This window comes from Talpa occidentalis, unplaced genomic scaffold, assembly GCF_014898055.3.
Source record: "Talpa occidentalis isolate TD23 unplaced genomic scaffold, MPIMG_talOcc4v2.1 talOcc4.9, whole genome shotgun sequence".
In the NCBI taxonomy this organism is placed as follows: Eukaryota; Metazoa; Chordata; class Mammalia; order Eulipotyphla; family Talpidae; genus Talpa; species Talpa occidentalis.
This window is the reverse complement of record NW_023605305.1, coordinates 14,000,582-14,024,287: the sequence shown is the minus strand read 5'-3', so window position 1 is coordinate 14,024,287 and position 23,706 is coordinate 14,000,582. Positions and strand designations below refer to the sequence as shown.

The window sequence follows — 23,706 nt, the reverse complement described above, 5'->3', positions numbered from 1 at the left end:
CTTTGCTCTCTCGGCCCCGCGAGCTCCTCCGCCCTGGCTGCTGAAGGCCCCTTCCCGCCATCTAATGATACACTGCACACGCTTCTGTTGAAAATTTGTGGCTAGACATTCCTGTGGGACCGGGAATCCAAATTCTTGGGTACAAACAGAAACTTACTTTCCTTGGGGATTTTTTTCTCTCTCGCTCACACACGCTCTCGCGTTCTTTCCTTTTTTCTTTTTCGTAGCAGTAGGGGGAAAAAAAGAGACAAAACAAAACAAAACAAAACAAACAAAAGCAACACCACCACCACCACCCCCCCTTTATTTTCAAAAGTAGCTAGGAAAAAATAAAACAACAGCCAACCAAGTCAATCCCAACCCAACCCCCTGAAGGGCTGAATTCTCGCCTTCTCAGAGCGGGGCATGGCATCGAACAGCATCTTCGATTCCTTCCCGACCTACTCGCCGACCTTCATCCGTGGTGAGTAACGATTGCCCGGGGCCCTGGGCCTGCCTTCTCGGGTGGGGAGCTGTGGTCAGGCCCCGGACCAACGTCCCTCCGCCGGCTGCCCTGGCAGCCTTAAGCACGACCTGTCTGCCTGAATGTGCTGGCCTCTGAAAGCCCGAGGTGGGACGAGGGGTTGGTGGCCTGCGTGGTCTCCTGGAGTGGAACATTGTTGTGGGACTTTCATCCTCAGCTGGTGGGGACAGTTAGCGGTGGGGACAACGGGTACCACAAGACCTCAAGACCTCAAAGGCCAGGCCTCGGAGGGTCTTGGGCTGGAGAGGATGGGAGGGTGTCCCTGTGACCCATGGCTTCCTGCCTCACTGATGGGGCTCCTGGGCCCAGTAGCCCCAGCCCCTGGGCTACCCCGGAACGCGACCCTGTACGGGGAGACTCGCCGGCTTCTGAAGAGGGCAGGGGGGCAGAGGAGTGCGGGGGCATAGCTGCCCCTCAGCACTCAGAACTCTTCCTAAGGACCTTCTCCCACGTTTTTGGAGTAATCCCTGGGGTGAGGGAAACGGGGAGAAGGAGGCTACAGGCTCTTGTTGGGAACTTGCTCAGCTCTGGGCCGCACTGAGACTGGACCCGTGGGGGTGGGGGAGGAAAGTGGGTCTCGGGAAGGTTTGTCGACTTGGTCACAGGGGAAAAGAAAGTGTTTCTGGGTGGCTTTTGCCTCTCCGCGTGGCTAGAGGGACACAGAGGTCTGGGTGGTCTCCCCCCACAGGCATAGCTTCTCGGTTTCCCTCCCTGGGGGCCTCTGATTGAGACTGGAACTGGAGGGGAGACTTTCCCTCCTCAGTGTGGGGTTCAGGCTGACATGCCCTGGCCTCACACAGCTCCCTGCTGCCTTCCTCTCAGACAGGACTGTGGCACCCGGGTCTGGGAGTTAAGAGTCCCAGCTCAGTGACCACCTTGCTGAGTGGCCTTAGACAAGTTGCTTAACCTCTCTGTGCCCAAACAGAGGCCCCTCTGATTGTGACATTCTAACTGTCTGAGGCTGGAAATGGCTGTGAGGAGGGCAGTGCCTCGGGACTGTACAGCGGGGGTCTGTTCTCCTCCAGAACAGAGGGGCTGATTGGCATCTTGGACTTTAGAGCTTGGGGGGCGGCTGCTGCCTTTTCTCAGCTGAGGTGGTCAGCTGAGATGCAGAAGTTGGTCTGTCTGTCTGCCCGTCTGCCTGTCCTGCAGCTGGCTCTGAGCAGGGCCAAGACACAGCTGTGTGGGACTGTCCTCCCTGGGAGAAGCCGGCAGGCTGTGTGGCTGCAGAGGGGACTGACTGGGGGATGCGGGGGGCTGCCGTCCCTGTGGCCGGACCTGGCGTAGCTAGGGGGCAAGCAACAGCCCAGCCAGGAGCTGAGAGCCACGGCTCCTTCCTTCACGCTGCCCCAACTCTGCTGCAGCTCCCTTTGTAGTCCTCAGAGCTAATTAAAGGCAGTTCTGCGGCAAGAAAATAAGAGTTTATAAAAACCATTCGCCGAGTTTCTGTAATCTGTATTTCTCCTTCCATGAGCAAGATGGAGAAATGTAGATTTTAAAGCAAAGAAAACTTGGGAGACAGGACTAAGGGGTCAGCGGGCCTGGGCTGGGCTCCAGATGCTGTGGAGCTCCAGATGCCGTGGAGCCCAGAGGTGGCAGACAGAGACACAGGGGGAGAGGGGAGAGCGGGCGGCACTGGGCCCAGTGGGTGCCCACAGACAGGGAGGCCCCAGGGGCCGAGGTCTGAGGCTTTCCCTGCAATTTCGTGGGGAAGTTCTGTGCACATGTCCAGCTTCCCCTCCAGCTCCAGTCCCCGTGCTTCACTATAGTATGTTCACTTGGGGTGCCAGGGAGGGGGATCTGACCCCAAATTCTGGCCCAGGAGGTTCAAGGGGCTGCAGTTACTGATTCTGCCCCCAAAGAGATCTAACCTCTGGGTCCTGCCACGCTCAGCTCCACCCCGCCACGCAGGGCCCTTAAGCTGTCCTAGATCACAGACCTTCCGGGGACCCCAGGAAGCTTAGGTGCCGCTTTGCTTTAAATGCATGAACAAAGTCCACCGACGTATGAAGGAAACCAAATCTAGAGAAATAGTTATCCAACTGTAAAAAGCAAGTGTGGAAGGTGGTGACCCCGTGCCTTTTAGTGATACATGGAGAGAAAAGACCTCATGGGCTCAATAATGGCTGCAGTGACAAGCCTAATGAAACCGAAGAAAAGCTGTGATTTCCGCCAGTGACAAAATTACATGGAAAAAAGATGCTAAATTTCAATTATAGGTCAGTGAAAGGCAAGTTGCTGTGTTTCCTGCCCACGTACGTACACCCCGCATTCTGTGCAAACAGAACTACAGCCCTTCATTTCAGCAGGATGTGATGGAGCCAGTGGGTCCCAAGACCTCACCCCAGAGAGCTTTTGAGAACCTAGAATCTGGATTCCAGAACTTCTCTCAGCATAGAGAGGTTTGGGATGAGGGTGGAGCAGCAGTGACACCCCTGCAGCCATGGCTCAGGGGGAGACAAAGGAGGCACCGCTTCACCCACCCTGCTGGCACCTGATGGCAGAACTGAGGCAGCGGAGTGGCAGGCAGGACTCCCCCAGGCAGGACAGGGGTATTTATTCCTCTCTTTGAAAAATGGGGAAGCTGAGGCCTAACGACAGACATACTGCATGACTATGGTGTGTCCCTTCTTCTCTGTGGGTCTCAGTTTCCCCATCTGGCAAACGCAGGCCCAAAGTTCCATCCACAGTTCCATTGAGGGTCTCACCTTTATCCTCAATCTGCCCCACGAGGCCCTTCTCTGCACCTCTGTGGTGCTCCCCTGGTGGCAGACCCCCCTCACAGCACCCCTACACTGTGCCCATACAGACAAGAGCATGCCCCCCCGGGCATGCTGAGGAAGGGTACCCCTCCAGGAAAGGAACTGCATCTAAACTGCCCCATGCAGGGGCTAGGGGTGGTCCTAGGAGGCAAAGCTTTCATTTATTCAGTAATTCCACAAAAACACGTTAGGAGCAGCGTACAGAGACTTAAACTTGGACTCTGGAATAGATTGTTCCACTTCAAGACGCCACTCTGCCCTTCACCAGCTGTGTAGCCTGGGGCAAGTTGCTCTCGCGCCTCTGCTTCCCCATCTGTAAAATGGAATGATGATGCCACCAACCCGGGGGGCTCTGGAGGGAAGGAAGTGAGCAGGGAACTATCGTTCTTTTATGCGCCTGGCCTGGTGCGGGGACGTGCGGAACACGGGTGACTGCGTCAGGCTCTCTGGCCTTGAAGGGCTCACAGCCTGGCGAGGAAAGAGATCAGTAGACCACAGTGTGCATGGGGTGTGATCAGTATTATGATGGGGGACATCAGGAGGGGCACTGGCCCCCCTGGAGGAAGAGGCAGCACCCTCAGCTGGGACTTGCAGGGTGAGGAGATGACAGAGGGAGAAAGAGCGTACGAGACCCAGGGAATGGGCTGTCAGAGGTATGGAGGCAGGAGAGAATGAGGGCTCTGGGCAGCCCTGAATAGGCAGAGGGCCCGGTGCAGAGCAGAGAGTTCTGGGAAACAAGTGGAAGGGGCCTGGCATGCGTGCGGCCTCCACTGTTTGGCCAGCGTCCGCTTAGCCGTGGTTGGGTAGTTGTGCAGCAGCTCCTCCCCTGAGGTACCTGGAGAAACGGAGCGTGGCTTCCTGGGCATGAGGAGGGCCTGTACAGAGGGGTGGACATCACTCTGGGCAGGCCTAGCTGGATGGTCTGACTCAGAGGTCAATGAACAGGGAGGAAGCTGTCCAGACCTGAGAGGTCAGTTGTTGCGTCCTTCCCTAAGCTCTGGGCAGTGACCAACAACAGGGGACTCTTCCAGTTTGAGTAATGAAAGTCCAAGCCCCAGGCACCCCAGGGAGGAGGTCACCCTTATGGTGCACGGAGGCGCCTCCCTTCCCCCAGCAACGGGAGAGAAACGGACTGACCGCCAGCCTCCCGTGCCCTCCATGGCGCTTGCCTGGCGCCACGTCTCCTGGGCCCCTTTGACAGCAGCTCCAGAGGCTACCCTGCATATACCCGTCTTCCCAGACCACCCTGCCTGTCCAAAGTGCCCCCCCAGTCTGGAAAGACATTCCTGAGAGCCCCCCACTGGCCACAGGGTCTGGGCGGGCATGCGCGGGCCCCACACAGTGGGACTGTGTGTCCAGGCCTCACCCGTGCCCACGATGGCCGGCTGGCGGCCCCACTGATCACATAGAAGGCCCATTGACACAGCAGCCTGGAGATGGCCGCATCAAAGCTGGGGCCTGCTGGGTTACCTGAGAGGGTGGGGATTTATGGAGGGGAGGCGGGCCAGGAGTCTGATCTTCTAAGAAGCAGGGCCTTCCAAAGGGCCCTGGAGGCAGGGAGAGAGCAGCATCCACTGACCCCAGCCTCACCTCTGAACCAGGCCAGTCTCCTGAATAGGTGAAGAAACTGGGGCCTGCTTTGGTGGGGGTAGGGAGGGGGCATGCTGCAGAACCCCAGTTTTTTCTTCTATCTCCAGCGGTGCCGCATCCAATCTGCCTCCCAGAGTGCCCCTCATCTATAAAATGAGATGGCCCTCCTCCAGTCTGCCTCCCAGAGTGCCCGTGAGTAGTTGGGGAGTTTCTCCCCATCTTCAAGACTGAACTCAACCTCCCCTCTGGTTTCCGTGGGGACCACCTACAGCCACAGGGAGCCCTGAACTCTGAGTTTCCAGGCCCGGGGCCAGCCATGGGACTCAGCCAGTCCTGCACCCTCCATCCTGGAGTACTGGGAGGGGCGAGGGAGGGGAGAAGGAAGAGCTTTGGCCTTCATGGATTTGAAGCCCAGGTCCTCCACCAATGGCCTTGAAATAGCCCCCCCTGGAGGAAGCCCCTCCTGGAGGAAGCCCCTGGAGGCAGGAGGCTGGGATTGCCGAGAGGACCCTCAGAACAAGGAACAGTGTGCCCATTCAGGAGAACGCAGGAGCTGGCGAGGGCCATCTCATTTTATAGATGGGGAAACTGGGGTCTAAAGAGGGCCACAGTCTTGTGTAAAGTCAAATTCAGAGGCAGGAAAAAGGACTTTTCTTGGCTACCAGGGACCACCCCGCGGCCTTGCAGCCAGTCTGAGCCAGACACCCAGGCTCAATCTGCTTAGGGAGCGGGTGGCCGGATACCTTAACCCACCCCCTCGAGTCTCAGTTTCCTCCTGTGCGTGACAGGAGAGGACCACTGATCTGCAAGGGTGGTTGCAGAGGAAAGGCCTTGCCCTGCAGCCCTGCACGTGATACCTGACAGGTAGTAAGCGCTCGCATTCAGCCTCGGCTGTGCCCCCAGCATGCCCCTTGCACTTGGCAGACATTCCCATGACTGTTCTCTCAGTCCAGGGAGGAGTGAGCAAGCGAGACTGTAGAGTGACTGTCAGGACCCTGTCAACGGCTCCTGGGGCGGAGAGGTAGGGGTTCTTTGGGGAGGAGGCAACATAAAATGCAGTTATGAGCCCAGGCTGCACCAGAGCCCACCACTTCCTCACTCCGTGACCTTCCTCACTCTGGATGCTTCTCTCCGAGCTCAGTTTTCTCATCTGTAAAATGGGAAAAGAAATAGTTGCCACCTCGAGGCTTTTGGGTGGATTTGATGAGATTATATATGTGGGAGCAAGCATCAGGACGGTGCTCCCAGGAGCAGGTCTGGCTCACAAGGGGATTGGGGAGAGCGAGGATGAATGAAGCCCAGGACTGCCAGCCTGAGGTTCCAGTTTCCCCCCCACTTCCCCCTTTGCCGTCTGGCTTTTTCTTTGAGATGCCTGCAGTTGAGAGTCTGATGCTGGGGTCCCATCGGCACAGCAGCGTGAAGGTTTAGGTTCCTCTTTGGGGTTTTCTTTCGCGTCTGGGAACAAGGTTTTTGGCAAAAGGTTCAGACTTCAGTGTGGGCGGTCAGCCATAACTTATGATTTGCAGGGGTGACCAAAGTCAGTCCCCGTCAAAATGCCTTTCGTTGTGTGACATGGTGACTGAAATTCTGCATAGACATTTAGCCCCTTTGGGGCAAAACATTGCCCATCTGGACTTTTTTAAAATGCAGGGACCTTCTAGTCACGCACACTCAAGTGTGAGTGAGTGTACCTGATGTGTTTTCCTTCATTGAGAGGTGGAAAGTGGCTGGGGGGTAGAGCAAGCAGAGGTATTAGGGGGACTGAAAGCTTCCCAGTAGACTTGGAAAAGAGGATGGAGTGAAAGAGGATGCAGAAGAGAGGGAGGTCGATTTTGGTCATGTCTCCGCCCCAAACTTGACTCGCCTAAGAGCCCAGCAGCCGAGGACAATACCCCACAGCCCCAACTAGTGCCCCCAACCTGAGGATTTTCCTTTCTTTCCCCCTCAATGAACCCTGCTGAAGCCCCTCCCACAGTGCTGGTGACCCTCAAATTTTGGGAAGACCTGTCAGTCTAGGACGGCTAGAGTAAGCAGCCTCTGTTGCGGGGAGGTCTTGGGGTCCACAGGGAGAGTCTGGTTTTCCCCCACAGACCAGCCATATCCTTCCCAAGGAGAAAAGGAAGTCACATCTGAGAACATGGCAACCTTAGAGAAAGGCTGGGTGGAAAAATGCTAAAACATCATAGGAGATGCTGCACAGTGCGGTTACGACAAGGAATCTTTATTTTTAATTTACTTGGTGATTATGTGTTTTTTGACCTTTAAACATTGAACACGCATTAGTTGTAGGATTAAAGGGAAAATTTTTTTTTGCAAAGAAAAAAAGAGGAAGAGGCAGCCCCACCCTCACAGAGCAGGTGAACTGGGCCTCCTGTCACTCAGATGCAGCATGGGGTCTGGCGGCCCCTCCTTGCTCCCTCTCCTAGGTGGCTGTGTCTGTCATCTTCCTCCCAGGGGCTGCCCTGTGGGCCGTGGACAAGGGCTGTGCAGAGTTCACCCAGGAGACAAATGCCCAAGCTGTGGGCCCAGCCAGGAGATGGCTTCCCTGGACGGGCTGGGCCCCCAGCAGTCCCTCATGTTCCCAGTGCCCACGAACCTGTGGTGAGCTGGTCTGGGCATCATTTAATGGGCATCTGTTGAACACCGACTCTGTGCCAAGCACTGTTCTAGGCACTGGGGTTCAGAAGTGAACAAAACAGACATAGGTGTCTGCCCCTCCGGCATGACATGTGGAGAGAGACCCCCCCATAGGGAAAACACCCCAGTGAAATGGGCCAGTCCCCTTTCTACCTAAGGGAATCCCAGCCCTCTGGAACCCTACAGAAGCACCCACACCCCCTGCAATCCTCATCACAGTTCTGTCTGCTGAGAATTGATACCTCAATGGCAGAGATGGAAACCAAGCAGGCTCAGCGATGGGGTGACCCACTGAAACTACTATTTAAGAGAAGCGAGGCATGGAGGGAGGAGCCAGGGGACCACATCTGTTGGTGACCAACTGTGTGCCAGACTGTGGTGGTTCAGCAGGTCTCAGCTCACGCCACCTCTATAACAATCCGTGTGGTAAGTGTAATGGTCACTACCCCATTCCCTGCTTTACAAGTGGGGAAACTGAGGCTCAGCAAAGGGGAGGAACTCACCCAAGATCATGCAACTAGTAACTGGCAAAGCCCAAATTCATGTCGGAATCTGACAACAAAGCCAGCCCAACAAATTCTCCCTCCCTGGCAAATGTGTCTTCTTTAAGGCCCAGGCTCACCGCCTCTGTGGAGCCCTCCCTGATTCCTCCAGGCAAAGTGAGTGATATCCTCCTTTGTGCACCCAGAGCACCTTCAGGCCCTTCTCCCATACTTCCAGAAGGCCTGCCAGAAAGGATGGAATCTAAGGTGGGTAGATCTGGGAAGGAATCAGTATCAGAGGCCCCGGAAGAATGATGGCATGGGCAAAGACCATGTAGAGGGGATTTCTTAAAGATGGGAGTTTGTGGGTCCTGTGGAGAGGTCAAGCAAGAGGAAGCTGGCAAGCTGGTGAGCCAGGCGTGGTGTCAGGAGTGGCCTTCGAGGCAGGGGGTCCCGGCAGTGAGCACGCTCCCATGATGCACTTCTTAAAGTTGAGGGCCCCCAGAGGTGTGGGAGGGGCTTCAGCAGGTCTAGCCTTCAACCCCTGCTTCCTCCACGAGGGGCCTGATCTCAGGTTCACTGCAGGAAGAGAAAGGGAAATCCTCAGGGTGGGGGGCACTTCTTAGGGCTGTGGGGTGTTGGCCTCCAGCTGCTAGACGTACGTGCTCCTTGAGTGCATGTACGTGTGTGAACAAAGACCACAGGGCCCCATGCACTCTCTCCAGAGCCCTATTTTTATCACTCACTAGACACGAACAAGCAGTGAGACACACTGTTCTCAGGCACGGCGGAAGACCTCGTGCCCGTGGAAGCCAACTCTAGGGTCCATGAGGACAAGGGTGATGGTTCAGAGGCCCGTCCCAGGGAGAACGCCAGCACCAATGCCAGAGACACAATTTGCAGGACACAGTGCAAAAGGAAGAGGCTGGGTTTGTTCAAAAATTACTAAGAATTTCAGGAGGGTGACCACAGGTACCGAACCCAGTGCAGGCTCTTCTCAGCCAGCAGCCGCGAAGGACTGTGGGCTTCCATGTCTATGAAGCAGGTCCCACCCAGAGCAGTTCGAGGCTGGAGGGCCCCTCGGTCCAAAAACAAACCTCCATCTGCTTTGCTTTTGAGCCTCATTCCTTTGATTGTGCAGGAACCCCTTCCTCTTGAGCCTACCATTTTAAGAAGAAGAAGAAGAAGAAGAAATTAAGCCTCAGGCAAGATCACACCTTGAGGAGTTTAGCACCAGCAAGCACAGCAGGGAACATATCAATCCAAGCAAGAGCCACAGCCCACCTGTCTATTCATTGCAGCTCCTCTGAAGGGTCTGGAGAATTTAAAAGTGCACGGTGTGATCTCAAGACCCAGAGAAAACCACTATTACTTCCCCCATGTCTGGTTCTTGCCTCTAGAGGGTCTCATGCTCCTTGGGTGAGGCCACACAGAGACAGGTGACATCCAGAATATGAAAGTGATTATGCACATAAATCAGGATATGTCTGGGAAGACTCTAGAGCAGTGCTGTCCCATAGAACTTTCTGGATGATGAAAAGGTTCTGGTCTGTGAGGTCCAATATGGTAGCTTCTAGCTGCATGCAAATATTGAGGACTTGGGACATGTGACCCAGGCCTACACTAGGCCTGAATTCTTAATCTTATTTCTTTCTAACTATTTTAATTTAAATATGGCTCATTTAAATGTGGCTAATGGCTACCTTGTTGGACCATGCAGATCTAGAAGTGTGGGTGCCCAACTGTGAACTCGGGTTATTTCTTGAGGTGTGATGATGGAGTTTTTCATTTTCCAGCTCAAAATGTTTAAAGAGTTTATTTAATCACAAGAAAACTGCTCTCAAGATTTTAAGTTTGTAATATATTCAATCCTATGGGAGAGAAACTTTAGATTTTTAAAAGCCTATCGCCAGGGAAGATTGATCCCGGCGGGTGGGGTCTATTTTTACTTTTCCTATCAGTGCACAGGAGAAAGAATGTTGGGTCGGAGCCAGAAGCTGTGGGTTTGTCGCCCAGATCTGCATTTACGGCTGTGTGGCCATTTATGCTCCCTGAACTCCAATTTCCTCATCTGTAAGGTGGGGATATTGTCACTGCTGACCTCCCCAGGCTGCTGTGGGGACTGAATCAGAAGTGAAGGTGAGAGCAAGAGCCGAGTGCCCCTTGGTTACCGGAGATGACTTCTGCAGGGTGGAACTACTGTCTCTGAGGGGCGTTCCTCACCACACTCGCCCCTGTCTACCATTTCCTAGAAACCAGGAAATGAGGGGGCCATGTCCCAACATGCGCTCAGCAGATGTTTTCAGGTGTTGAGCAGAAATAAAGGGGGCTCTGTGCCCAAACAAGATCAGGAATGGCTGTATCAAGAGTTCAAGAGTGACCCTTTGATATGCTAATGAGCACAGGCTTCTGGGGTGCTGAGGAACCCACTCTGGGAAAAGGTGCCTGGGGGCAGGCTATTAAATCCAGCAGGGCGCCCCGTGCTGCTGAAAAAAGTATGATCATTTCAAGGGCCGAGGAAATTCTATGACTCTGGAAGGGGCCATTTGCTGGATCCTAAATACAAAAAGAGAAGGTACAAAATTAAATATTGTCCAGTTGTCCAGAAAATATAGTTGTTAAATAGGAATAATACTAGCACTAAACACTTAACAAAGCTCATATTACATGTCAGGCACTAAGAGTCCTACCTAGCTTGCCTCATTTAAGGCCCAGACCCTTACAAGACAAACGCTACTTCCAAGCCCATTTTATAGATGAGGAAACTGAAGCCCGGAGAGGTTAAACCACCAGCCAAAGGTCACCCAGCTGGGGTTCAAACCCAGGAAGCCTACATCCGGGGCCGGCGCACCCCACCACAGCACAGTGCTCGGAAATATTCGAGGTTCCCCAGGTCAAGGACCATCCTCAGCCTCCAGCGCCTCCTTCCTGGGAAGAGCACAGCTACAGCCGGGCTCACGAGTCCTCCAGTCTCATCCAGGAAGATAAGAGAGGCTTACAGGGCGGCGGGCGTGGGGGACGCTGATGAGAATGGCCTCTGTCGCTTTCTTACTGGGTGAGCCATTGCCTTCTTCCGACCTCATGTTACTCATCTGGGAAATGCGCTGTCGTCTGAGGACCGAGAGAGGGGTGGTGTGTAAAACACAGGGCCTGGTCCACTCAGAAGGCACTTGATGTATCATGGTCTCTCCTTCACCAGGGCATGGCCGGGGAAACTGAGGCATGGGGGATGGTCAAAGCTGAGCTTGGAGAACACCCCGAGGAGTTGTGTGGAAACCTGCGCTGGCCAGGCCCACACAGGCAGAAGCAAGTCATTTCTTGCCCCTTTGTCTGACCGCGCTGTCACCCTTTCATAACTGTATCTTGGGCACCGTGGCAGGGATTGTCCCCCAGGTCACTCCCTCTAGGCCCCCAGCTCTCCTGGGGTTCCCTCCCAATTAGTGCAGGTTCTGTTTACCCAGCATTACGTTCCAGGCCTACTGTCCCGGGCATCCTGCACGAGTTCCCTGGGATCTCCCTCTGGGGTGCCCACATGGGGTGACATGGACACACACACCCTGCCTTGTTCATGGATCCCTGTGCATGCCCCAGACTCATACCCCTCTGCCTTAGGTCACCTCTGTGAGGGACTGTGTGCCAGCCTAAGCTAATTCTCAAAACCCACAAGGTCAGTATTTCTGTCCCCATTTTGCACAGGAGGAAAGTGAGGTCAAGTGAAGTGAAGTCACTTGCCTGGTTCACATGGTTTAAAAGTGCTGGGGCTGGGGTTCAGACCAGGCTGAGTGCCCTGGGGCACAGCCAGCCCGTAAACAGTAGCTCCTGCATGTACACTCCACCAGTACGCACCCCACCAGCCCTGGCACCCCTGCATGGCAGGGCCTTGGTGCAGGGGTGGAGTTGAGGGGCAGACCCTCCTGTCTAAGCTGGGTCCTGCCCACAGGCAGGCCACCTTCAAGGGCTGCCACCCATGGGGGACTCAGGGCTCCGAGCTCAGGAGGAGCTGGGGCTCTTGGGTTTAAGGCTCTGCACTTGCTGTGGGGGGTCTGCACCTTCAAATTAGCAAGACGTGTGTTGGAATTTTGGCTCGCCACTTGCTCCCCAGGGGAGATATCAAAACCCCCTTCTATTCCGTGTCCTCACGGGTCCAGTGGGGAGAGTAACAGAGCAGAGAATCAACTCAGGCGACAGGGACGCGCTGAGCTCTGCCAGCGGCCCCAGCGAGATGTCAGTGCTTGAGAATTAGATGATGGTGGATGAGAAAGACCCCAAGACCCTTGCCCTGTGGTGCCAAGGTTTCTGGCTTCAACACTTCTTAAGTGTTGTTCTGATTTCCCAAGTTTTTTCATGGTGTTCATATTATGTGTATCACAGTGTGTGTGTGTGTGTGTGTGTGTGGTGGGGGGAGATTCAATTAGTGTTATTTACTAACAGTATTGTTTTAAATAGACAATAAATAAAATAAGCCAAGTCCAAGTTAGCTCCCCTCAAGCATTCACTGGGGTCCCTGCTTCCCAGAAGCCCTGTCAGCAACATGAGACCTGCCCCAGCTCCCTCCCCCCTCCATTCACCCCTCTTCCTCATGCACCCCTCCCCCAGGTTAGACTAGAACCAGTTAAGGGGCTCTGAGGGTAGGATTGTGGGTACAGCGAGGCCTCTGTCACAAGCTGCACCAGCTCAGCAACCAAAGCCTGTCGTCTCTGCCTTACACCCACCAACCCCACAGCGCCCACCTCCACCATGCCCGCGAGCACTCACACAGGCAAACACACATCAGAGGCTGCACCCTCTGTGACAGACACCCAACTTTTCAGGAACCCCTGCCTGTGGGGACCAGGGGACGCCTGCTGGTGTGGTCTGAGGGAGGCCACAGGAGGAAGCTGCTGTGCCCCTACCCAGACTTCTCTGGCCAAGGAGTCCCTCCTCTTCTTGAAGAGCCCTAGACACCTGCCACTGGGCCCTGGACACTGACGCTTTGGGAGGGATGGAGCCTCCCGGGAACTCAGGCTGGATAGGTCAGAGTTCAGGCCACAGCCTAGAATGAGGTTCCCAGCAGAGAGAGGCCTCAGAGATGCCCAGGAGGGACGCATTTCCTGAAAGATAGGTAAACTGAGGCTGAGAGGTAGAGAGACCTGCCATGGTCACCTCAGGAAGGTGGTGGCCGAGGAGGTGGCCTAGCCTGGTGGAGACACACAGCAGAGGGGGCAGTGAGGAAGGCAGACCTGGCTCGACCTCCCTGGGCTCGGTGCCCTGCCCCTTCACATGGGGGCCCCTCAGGGACCTCCCAGCCCCAACAGTCTGATCTGCTGGAAGCTCTGGAAGCTCCAGGAGTTCCAGATGAAGTCCACACAACTCCCTAGGTGGTGGTGGCGGGGTGGGTGGAGGGCCAGGATGCAAATAGGAAGAGTCCCCAGGGACATGAGTTAACCCCCTGAACTCATTTCTGGCCTCTTCTTCCTCTGAAGTTGATTCAAAAATAGACTTCCATCTGCTGGTGCTGCTGTGGCTGGGCTCCATGTGAGGCCCCAGGTCCACCCAACCCAGCCTGGGTCTGAGACCTGCCTGAGCCACCCCCCAGGGACGAGGCTTGTCTGCTGCGGTGAGTGGCCTGTCTGACGGGGCTTTCTCCCTTTGACTCAGCACTCCATCACCCCCTGCTCAGGCAGCCACGCTCCATGAGGCCAGCCCCGCTCCCGTAATATGGATAGACAGGGTGGGGCACACCAGGAGCGAGGATGGGGCAGGATCTACCCAGCTTGTAGGTCAAAGCTCAGTCCTTGCTTGCTTCCTGGTCATGCTGGGACCAGACTCCCATCGGGTAGCAGACAGCAGGGTAATGGGGTGGTCTTTACGCTCCCCAGATTACAGGGCTATAGCTCCGGGGGCTGCATCAGCAGTCTGGATGGCTGTGACCCCCGCCTAGAGGACGCAGGTGGGAGAGTTGGGCCAGCCTGGGTGGATCCGGGTATCCCGCCTCCCAGCTCTGTGACCTTGGCCAAGCCTCAGTTCTCAGAGCCTCAGTGCTCTCCTCTGTAAGATGGGAGACAGACACCCCTTCTTCCGAGGGAACCTTGAGCACACACTGACACGGCAAACTCAGTCAATGAATTATCAACATGTCTGGAGTCTACACAGGCCTGGGGTTACCAGCACCCTCTGCCGTGACCATCTCTGAGCTTGCTTGGGTTGGAACCCAGTGTCTGAGATGGAAATCATAAGCCTTAGACCGTAATGTGGACAAATGGCTGAGTGAATGAGTCTTTTCAACACAGATGGAACCAGTGACAGCCTGGGTGTAGACAGGGCTTTTCATCTAAGGAGGTCGAATAATTCCCTGGTTTCCTGCCAAGCAGAGAAGCCGAGGCTCTTGGTGGGAGTAGGGCTGGGGAGCAGTTCGGAGGCAGCGTGGGGAGCCAGCAGCGTCCACACTGGGCTCCACCATCCCGATGCTCGGGAGGAATCAGGGTCGCCCAAGCCAGAGTTCCCGGCAGTGTCTTCAGAGAACAGAAATCCAGAAACACCCTAAAGGATAGACCTCGAGGGAACACTGCAGGGGTGGGGGGTCCATCCTCCTACCCCCCCCAGCGCATCAGTGATCCCCAACCCCAGGGTTAGTGACACTGGGGTGTATATAGTAGTCGGTGAGTTTCAGAGGCAGGTTCAAAAAACACGTACTATATGTTTGCAAAGTCATAAAAGACAAGGACGGCGGGGAGAGAAGATATTAAATCTATACCTACGGTAAGAACACCAGAAGGCTAGAGACCAAAATGTGAACAATTGTTCTGGGTGGTAGGGTTATGGGTGGTTTTATGGGTGGTTTTAATTTTCTTCTTCATAATTTTATTTTCCAATTTTTCTTTAATGAATGTGTATTATTTTTATAATCAGAAAAAAATGTGTTTTGTTTTAAGAAATAGGGAGGGAGAGAGGATGAGGAATGGTTCTTCCCCTTTCATAGACTCTAAAACTGAGACCCAGAGAGGAAAAGATGTTCCCTCACTCACTCGTCCACTCATTTATTCATTCACTTGCTCATTCACCCTCAGATGCTTCTGGAAATCCCCCTAGAGGCCGGCCCAGTTCTAAATTCCATGGGCAAAGACCTGAAAGTGACCATCTCTGTCCTCAGGGAGGTCACAGTCTGGGGGGTAAAGAACACCACAGGAGGTCCTTACAATACCTTTGGACAAGGGTTCGTCCTCCCGGGATCCTCAGAGTTGGTTTCACAAATGAGGAAAGTTAGGACAGGCCTTTGGTGCAAGAGCAAGAGTTCTGCCATTGGAGAAGGGAGCCGACACCCCAGCAGAGGCACCATGGGCTGTTAGAGAGAGGATCACTGTGTGTGAGGGGACTGTGACTATTCTGTGGACCAGGTTCTTCCGGGGAGTGGAGTTGCCTGGATGCCGCTCGATGGCTGTGTGATTTGAGCAAGTGACTAAGCCTCCTGGGCCTCGGCATCCTATTTTGGAAAATGGGCTGATGATCTCATTGGGTTACCGCAAAAATGCAGTGAGCTAATAATTGCACTGCCACCTGAAATGTAAAATGGTTTGCTTATATGACTTGACGTTATTTGCACATTCTATAGTGGGCATTCTGGAAATCAAGAGGATTCGAAGTTAGGAATTATTGTTAATGTCATTTATTTATTTCACTCATTTAACAGATACTTATTGAGATCTTGGTAGGCACCCAGGCACTCGGGCTAGCATTGTTAGAGAATCCTCCAATTGTTTGAATTTCAGATAAATAATGAATAATTGCAACAGTTGGGACAGCTCTCCCCTTAAAAAGTGTTCATTGTTTATCTGAAGTTCAATGTAACTAGGCATTCTGCATTTTTATTTGCTAACTCTGGCACGCTAACTAGAAATGAAACACCAAATGAAAAAGCAAGACCTGCCACCTTAGAGGGGGTATTTTATGCAGTAAAGAGACAATTCATAAAGGCACACTTTATCAGGCAATGAAAAACGTGTGACGATGTAGAAGCCAGCAAGGGGGTGTCTTCATTTTCAAGATTGCTATACCACATCACCGTGGAACACAAACTCACTACCTTACTGTTCTGGGGTCAGCAGTCTGACGTGACCCTCACTAGGCTCAGATCAAGATGTCGGCAAGGCTGCATTTCTTTCTGGAGATTGTGAGAGAATCCATGTCCTTGCCTGGCCCAGCTTCTAAAGGCTGCCTGCTCTCCCTGGCTTGCGGCCCCTTCCTCTATCTTCAAAGTCAGAACCATTGGGCCACGTCCTTCTCATGCTACCATCTCTGCTTCTCCAATCAGTTCCTATTCCATCCCACATCTTCTTCAGATGTCTTGTCCTGCCTCCTGCGTCCCTTGTAAGGACTCTTGGATAATCCAGAATAATTTCCCCAGCTCAGTCCTTAACCTTCACCAGATCTGCAAAGTCCCTTGCACCATGTAAGATAACAATGACAGATTTCAGAGACTGAGATGAGGGCATCTTTGGGGGCCATCGTTCTGCCTACCACAGGGACTCAGGAAAGAGAGTACATTGCGGGAAGGATCAGGGATCTGAATGAGCAGGAATTTGAGCCATGCAGACAGAATGCGAAGGGCCCTCCAGGTGGAGGGGAAAGTGTATGCAAAGGCCCTGTGGCAGGGATACAACTGGCATGTTTGAGGATGAGGGTAGAGGCCAGTGAAGCTAGAGCAGGGATAAGGGGGGAAAAGAGTGGAAGGAGATGAGGACAGAGAGATGGAGGGGGGGTGTCAGTTGTGCATAACCCCATTGGGCAGATTGTGAAGGGAGAACCTGTGATGCCCTTCCCTCTCCTGGCCCCAAGAATACTCTGAGTCTAGCGGGAAACTCAGTTATCAACCAGAAAGGGGGAGAACATGTGGGAGACTAAATCTCAGCTGAGGATCAAGGGAGCCAGTGCCCAAGATGACCTGGAGGGTGGGGAGTCCCAACCTTGGACTGCCCTCGGCCACCGACCATCCTGCTGCCTCAGGAAGGGACATCCCTCTCAGGCCTACTTCTCCAACACAGGGGAACTGAACTCAACCACCTTCAAGGTCCTGCTAGCATTGACCAGCCAGAATTCCCACCCTTGGCATCTCACATTCTAAGACAAAAACCTCTAGGACCTTATAAGTCATTTAACCCCACTGAGCCTCAGTTTCCCCATGTGCAAGGGAGGATGATCACAGAATCCACCCCCTAGGTTGGAATGAGGATGAAAGGAGTTGAAACCTGTAAAGTGTTCAGAACTGTGGACACGCGGTAAGCTCAATAAACACGAGCTCTGATGACAAAGACCCGAATATTCTCAGAGTCTCAAGTCTATGACCCTGTCTCCAGGAGCCTGACATTTGCCGGCTGTGGGATTCCAAGTCTCCAGCTCCGACCCAACCCCCCACTGCCAGTGTGCCCCCGACGCCCTGGCCTCCCCCACGTGCTGGGTGGCATGCCCACCCCACAACCACATGAAAAGCCATTCCCCCAGGGTGTCCCCACACCTGGGAAAACCGGCAGCCTGCCCAGCGCTGGCCCCGCCCGGTGGCTGGAACACCGGGCAAGATCAATGCAGCCCGGCTGGGCTCCCAGTGCCGCCACCTTGTTCCAATCAGGGCTGGGCGCCTTCCGCTCCGGACCCCCGCCCAGCCCCAAGCCAATGTCCCCCCCAACCCGGGGGGCCCTGCCCGGCAGCCCACATTTCCAGCCCCGTGACCCCAGCAGAATGGTGCCCAGGACCTGACTCCAGTCTGGCTGCCCGGCCTTGGCCACCGTGGGGTGGCCCCCACAAGCACCAGGTGGGGGGCAGGGGCCCAGGTTGTCCCTGGCATTCGGATGCCAAGTAAGTTACACAGGCCTCTTCCAGCACTACCTCAGTTTCTTCAGCTGCCCCTTGGGCTACTTAAACCCACCTCATCTGGCTCTTGGGGCTGTTGTGGGAGAAGCAAGAGATAAAAGGGAGAAGAAAAAGTTTTAGAAACAGTGGACAAGCCTGGTACTGAGGGGTGGAGGGAGAAAGCAGGTTCCCACCAGGCAGAGGGCTGCCCCGCCCCCTCTGCTTTCCCTGCCTTGACCCGGCGCTTCAGCTTTCGGGCATCAGCTCAGATGTCACCTCCCCTGAGAGCCCTGGGCACCCATGGAAAGTACCAGTGACCACCCCTCGCCCCATCCACTCGCCCAGGCACTCGCTATCCTTTTGCTCAGTCTGTTTTCTTCAGCCTCCTGGGACATTCTCAAATATTGGTCTGTTGGTTCATCTGTCTCCTTGCTGGTCTTCTGTCCCCCTTGCTGGGGTCACAGCTCCGGGGGCCCCCCATGGCTGTCTCATGCCTGGCCAGAGCCTGCAGCTAAATCAGCCCCGGCTCGGAAGTGAGCAGCCTCTGCCATCTGTTCACTCCTCCTTTTCCTTCAGTCCATCTCCCCCTCACCCCCAGGCGCAGGGCTCCCTGAGGACAGGGCGGGGACATGTCCTCTTGCACGCCTGGGCTGAGTTCAGGCCTCTGTGAGCTAAAGGACCTTGGGGTCGTCAGGTCCACTGCTGATTTGACCAGAGTTCAGAGATGGTGCAGGCAGAGCGTCCGGTCCCACCTTGGGTCTCACCACATTCTAGGATCCCCCCAGAGCCCACTTAGGGGCCACCAGAGACGCATGCACAGGTGACAAACATCACATTGTTGCCCATGGCAAACTCAGGCCAATAGCCAGTGACAGAGAGTGCCCAGTGTCTGCGCCTGTGGCCGGGGCTCACCATGCATGGATTTATGAGCCTGTTCCAGCCTTTATTCGTGGCTGCCCACATCCTCAGCCCCTCTCCAGGGGCCTGGGGCCTGGCAGGCAGGGAGGGCTGGTGTCACGCTGGGAGCCCTTCTTCCTGGCTGCATCCCTCACCCGGCCACCCACTTCTGCTGGCCTTTGGTCCCTAAAGGCCATCTGTGGACTCTGGGCCGCCATTCTGCCTGGCTCCCACAGTGTCTGTGCACCCGAGGGGTCAGGCCGGCAGCACAGGTTGCCTTGGGTCGAAGCCCAGCTCTGAAATCACCTGTGCAGTGAACAGGAGCAAGTAGCAAGCCCTCCGACGCCTCAGCCTCCTGCTGGTATACTGGGCATGACAATGAGGACAGCTAACACCTAACGTGTCTGATAGGATGAAGTGAAATATTACAGTAAAGTGGAGATAGTTCAGTTATTCCAATTAAGCGGGCTGGGCCCTGGGGTGAGGCCGCTGCAGACACTGGGCACAATTACTGCACCAACAGATCTTAGTCCGAGTCCCAGTTCTGCATCTTCCTGGCTGGGGCCAGGAGACTTACTCAGCTCCTCACCTGTAAAGTTGGCCCAGTAACGTACCTAGAAGGCTTTTGGGGCCCCCCATGGCTGTCTCGTGCCTGGCCAGAGCCTGCAGCTAAATCAGCCCCGTCTTAGCCCCTTCTTGGAAGTGAGCAGCCTCTGCCGTCTGTTTTACTCCTCCTTTTAGGGGCTCAGTAAGGCTTTTAGGGGCTCGGTAAGGAGCATGCTTAGTAGGGGCTGGGTACCCAGGACTGCTCCACCTTGGGGGAGGAGCTGCCGTGGTGAGGAAGGCTTCCAGGGCCACCAGACAGGACAGGACGGTCTGTCTGAAACAGCGGGTTAGCCAAGAATAAACACTCCCAGCTTCTAAGCGCCCCAGCTCAGTTCTGCAACTCTATGCAAATGGAGCGTTTTGGTGCCTTGTTCCTCAGAGGTTTCGGGGAGGGGAGGCTTTTTCTGTTTTTTCCTATTTTTCATCTTTCGCTTTTCTTTTAAAATATTCTATTGTAAAATATAGTAACAAAAGAGCATTTAAAATATAAAGATTGTCTGTATGAGTAATAACAAAATGAACACCCAGGTACCCACCCCCTAGCTTTACAAAACAACACTCTCTGGGCCTGGCCCTCCACCAGCGCACCCACCCCACCCCCTTCCCTCCTGTCACTGCCCTCCCACTGCCCTGGTCTGGGCATTAGTCATTCTCTTCTTATCTGTATGCCTTTCTGCTCTGTGTCATTTTCCATGGATAGCGCAGCCCCTGGGGGACAGGTGCAAGGCTGGCAACAGGGGACAGGAGCTACTGAGGAGTTGACACAGGGAGGAAGCGCACAAAAGAAGGTGAAGTCTCCTCATTTTACAGATGAGCAGACTGAGGCGGTGGGGGGGGGGAGCGAGGTCACAACACTAGCAAGTGACAATGTCACCTGCTCGGCGCTGGCCTGCTGTCAGGTCATAAAGAGAGTTTTGGTTTCACTCTCTTTTGCCCAATATCGAGACTCCAGCACCACTGACACTTGAACTCCCTCTACGAGACACTGGCCTCAGCTTGAACACCTCTCGTGATGGGGAGCTCTCTACCTCTGGAGGGGTGTGTCTCTGGCTGGCTCTCAATCCTATTGTCCTTGTAAGGGCCCAGTCCCGCTGGCCCTAGCTCCATCACTAGCTTCCATGTGGTCCCTGCCACCCGGGAATTCTTCATTGGTCCGAAAACAGAGTTGCTTTGACAGTCCCATCGTGTAGCGTGGCTTTAACACACACCCCCAAGCTGCGGTCCCTGTGGGAGTCACCAAGGCCCTCACAAGAGGGCACTGGCTCTCCCGCCAGGGTGGTGGGGGAGGGGCAGCTGCTATTTCTAAGCTCTACTGCAGGACAGCAGCCCTGTCACCACACCATTGAGCAGCAGTAATCACCCCCATTTTACAGGTGAGGCAGTGAAGTTAAGGGAGATGATATGGCAGAACCACGATCTCTGAACCTGAACCTGAACTCAGGACTTTGGGCTCCAGATGGAGCCTTTGTCTCCAGCCTGGGTTACCATGGGAGTCCTGCCTGCAACCCCCCTATTGGTGCCCCCTTTCTTTGGGCCAGGGGGCAGGCTGTCCTCACTTTCATGGAACATTTGGGATGGGAAGAGGTTAAAAGTCAGATGCTGGGGAGGAATCTGGAAGTTGCAGACTATCAAACCATCTAGGAAGTTGATGCCTCTGAATTAAGAAGAAGAATCTTCCAGAGCTAAGGTCCAGCTCCTGCCAGGACTGACCTGGAAAACAAATTCAGAGTTTTGTGTCCTGATTCCATACCTGCCTCGAAGTTAGTGTGTAGATTTGCACACAGGATGTTCAGTGTCCACACAGCCTGGATGTTCCCCTCTGCCGTGCGTGTATCCATATAGCCCTTGGTGGAGGCCCAGCCATGTCAACACTAGTGAGGCTGTGGTGTGGACACAGGTAGGATGCAGCAGCTTATGAGAACGTCTTTGCACACGCACTGAACTGTTTACATGTGTGGCTGCATGTGACAGCGGGAGCTTCATGAGGGTCTTTCCACACAGATGTGTGGGTGAGATGAGTGTGTGTGTGTGTACCCGAGAACATGTGCTCGTGTGTGTGCGTGCACGCCCTGTCTTCTGGGACCCAGCAGAATCTTCCTCACCCTGGTCTCCAGCACTTTCTCTCTCGCCTGTCCATGGGGTCCTGGGGTCTGACCCTTCTCCCCATTTCCTAGCCAGATAATGACCCTGGGAAAGAGGACTTTATCATGGACACAGCGACACAATCTAAGCATGAGTAGGGAAAAAGTTGTTGCCATCATCGGGTGCATTTTTTTCTAAGAAAGTCTTTAGTTTCATCAAGGACCCTCTGGTAAGCCAAGGTCGGGGAGGAGGAGGAAGAGGACAAGGGTGAGCTGGGCTTGCAGGTAGGAGCCTTGAAGCCAGGCCCTGCTTCCTGAGAGCATGCGTTATGACCTTGAGCAGTTGACCGCCCTGACCTCTCCTGGGCCTCAGTTTACCCAGACTTGTCATAGATTAACATGGAAGTCTAGAATATTGAAGGTGGACAGCCCTACTGGAGATATACAACTGTCTGAGCCCCAGAGAGGGAAGTGACTTGCCCAGGGTCACCAAGAAAGAGATAAGAGCCAGCTCTCCAGGGATCGTAGTCAGGCCCATGAGCCTCAGCTCCAGCCCAGGTTATGTCATGACCATTGTAGGCTCCACTCAGCCCCAACTTTCCAGGATCCCTCGAGGAGTGGGATTCTGTTGCATCTATCAAGGCACAACTGCTCCCCCAACAAATAAGAATGGCAGAGAGAACTGGAGCATAAGAGTGGAGGAAGGCATTAGAAGAACTTCCAGATGTTCAGAGCGAGGAGTTAGGGGGGGCAGGCAGGATTCCCACTACATTCAGGCCAGACTCAAGGCAGTGACCCACATAGAGAGCACTAATAAATCCACAACAAGTGGAACAAACAACTATAAAACTGGGACACCCCCTCCCCCTGGCCGTGGACCCAGGCCCAGGTTCACCACTGCAAAGCTCCGTCCCCTAGTGACCATGTTTGACCTTGAACACCTTGGCTCTCTGGCCTCAGTAATCCTTTCTGTTATTTGGAAATAAAAAAAGTGTGAGACACGGCAGAGATGAGCTACTGCAGAGTGTGGTGTGGCCACGAGCACTCGCTTTGGAGTCACAGGGACCTGGGCTGCAAACTAGACTTCTCAGCCACATGGAAGCCTCGCTGAGCCTCAGTTTCCACATCTGCCCAATTCACAGGGTTGTTCTGAAATTCATCTCAGATCACATAAAGCAAGGTGTACCACAGGCGCTCAAGAAACACTAGTCCCCAGGCCTGGGCACGAGGTGGGGGCCAGGAGAGATGTGGCGATCAGCTGACAGAGTGTGATCTGGGGGCAGGATGGGTTATATCACTTGGGACACCCAGTACAAAATGAGAACAGTAAGCCCCTTCTCAAAGGAATTACAAATTTCAAGGTAGCAATGGCAGAGCATTAAACGAAGCACAGGACACAGGCCCGGGCGCCAGCCCTGCGAGTTCAGGTGGAGGGGCTGAGGCCCTTGCACTGTGGCTTCCCCCTTCTGCCGAGGGCCACCCTCCCCAGGGCTGCAGCTGGATCGTGACCGCTGGGCCCTCCACTCGCGGTGGCCATCGGAGACAGCATAAAAGATCAACTGTTCTCCACCTCGTTATGCCCGGTTTTTATCTCATGCCATGCATACAGCACATAGTTGATTTCTTTCCGCAAAGGGCTGCGCTTTTTTCTTTTCCAAGGGCAATGTTGGAAAGCCATGTGGCTTTTATTGCTGGCAGGAATGTCTGAGGCGTTCCTTCACCGCCACATGAAATGGAGCCGTAATCTTCATCTGCGTAAGGCCAGAGCCCCCGGTCTCCTCCGAGCCATCGGCCTCTGAGATTAATTAAGGCTTCACAAAGACTGACAGTCATTAGGACCTTTTTGGGGAGGTGGAAAATCCCTAATGGGGCTGGCTGAGCCAGGAGCCACCGGGTGGGTGGTGGGTGAGGGGGGCTGCTATGGTGATGACACCCTAGCCAGAGTCGGCAGGAGGCAGTGGGGAGCTGGCTCCATGCCCCTGGCCCAGGTAAGACCCTTCCCTTCCCTGGGCCTCGGTGCCTCGGTTTGATAAAAGGGAGATTTGAATATGATATCACAGAGCCCTGTTGAGTCTGACATTTTAAAATTCTGAATTCTGCCCACAATCCTCATGCCAGGATTCTAATTCTTTTCCATGACTGTAGCTACAAGCATCTGATTCTGGTCCATGAGAACAGAGTGTGGTGGTCAGGGGCCAGGTTGCCTGCTTGGAACCCCAGCTCCACAACGTCGCTGTGTGACCTTGGGCAAGTTACTTAACCTCTCTGTCTTCAGTTTTCTCACCTGTACAATGGGAGTGAGAACCGTC

The 23,706-nt window shown here is 54.4% G+C and overlaps 1 protein-coding gene across 1 annotated transcript in view; it reads left to right on the top strand.

The window, feature by feature from the left end:
• Positions 1-23,706, top strand: part of RUNX3 (RUNX family transcription factor 3) — a 55,686-nt gene continuing 31,980 nt past the window's right edge. Inside the window, exons 1-2 of the mRNA XM_037498879.1 lie at positions 1-139; positions 317-463. Coding sequence (XP_037354776.1) covers positions 406-463 — 58 coding nt within the window. The 5' untranslated portion in view covers positions 1-139; positions 317-405. The remainder of the gene's footprint in view (positions 140-316; positions 464-23,706) is intronic.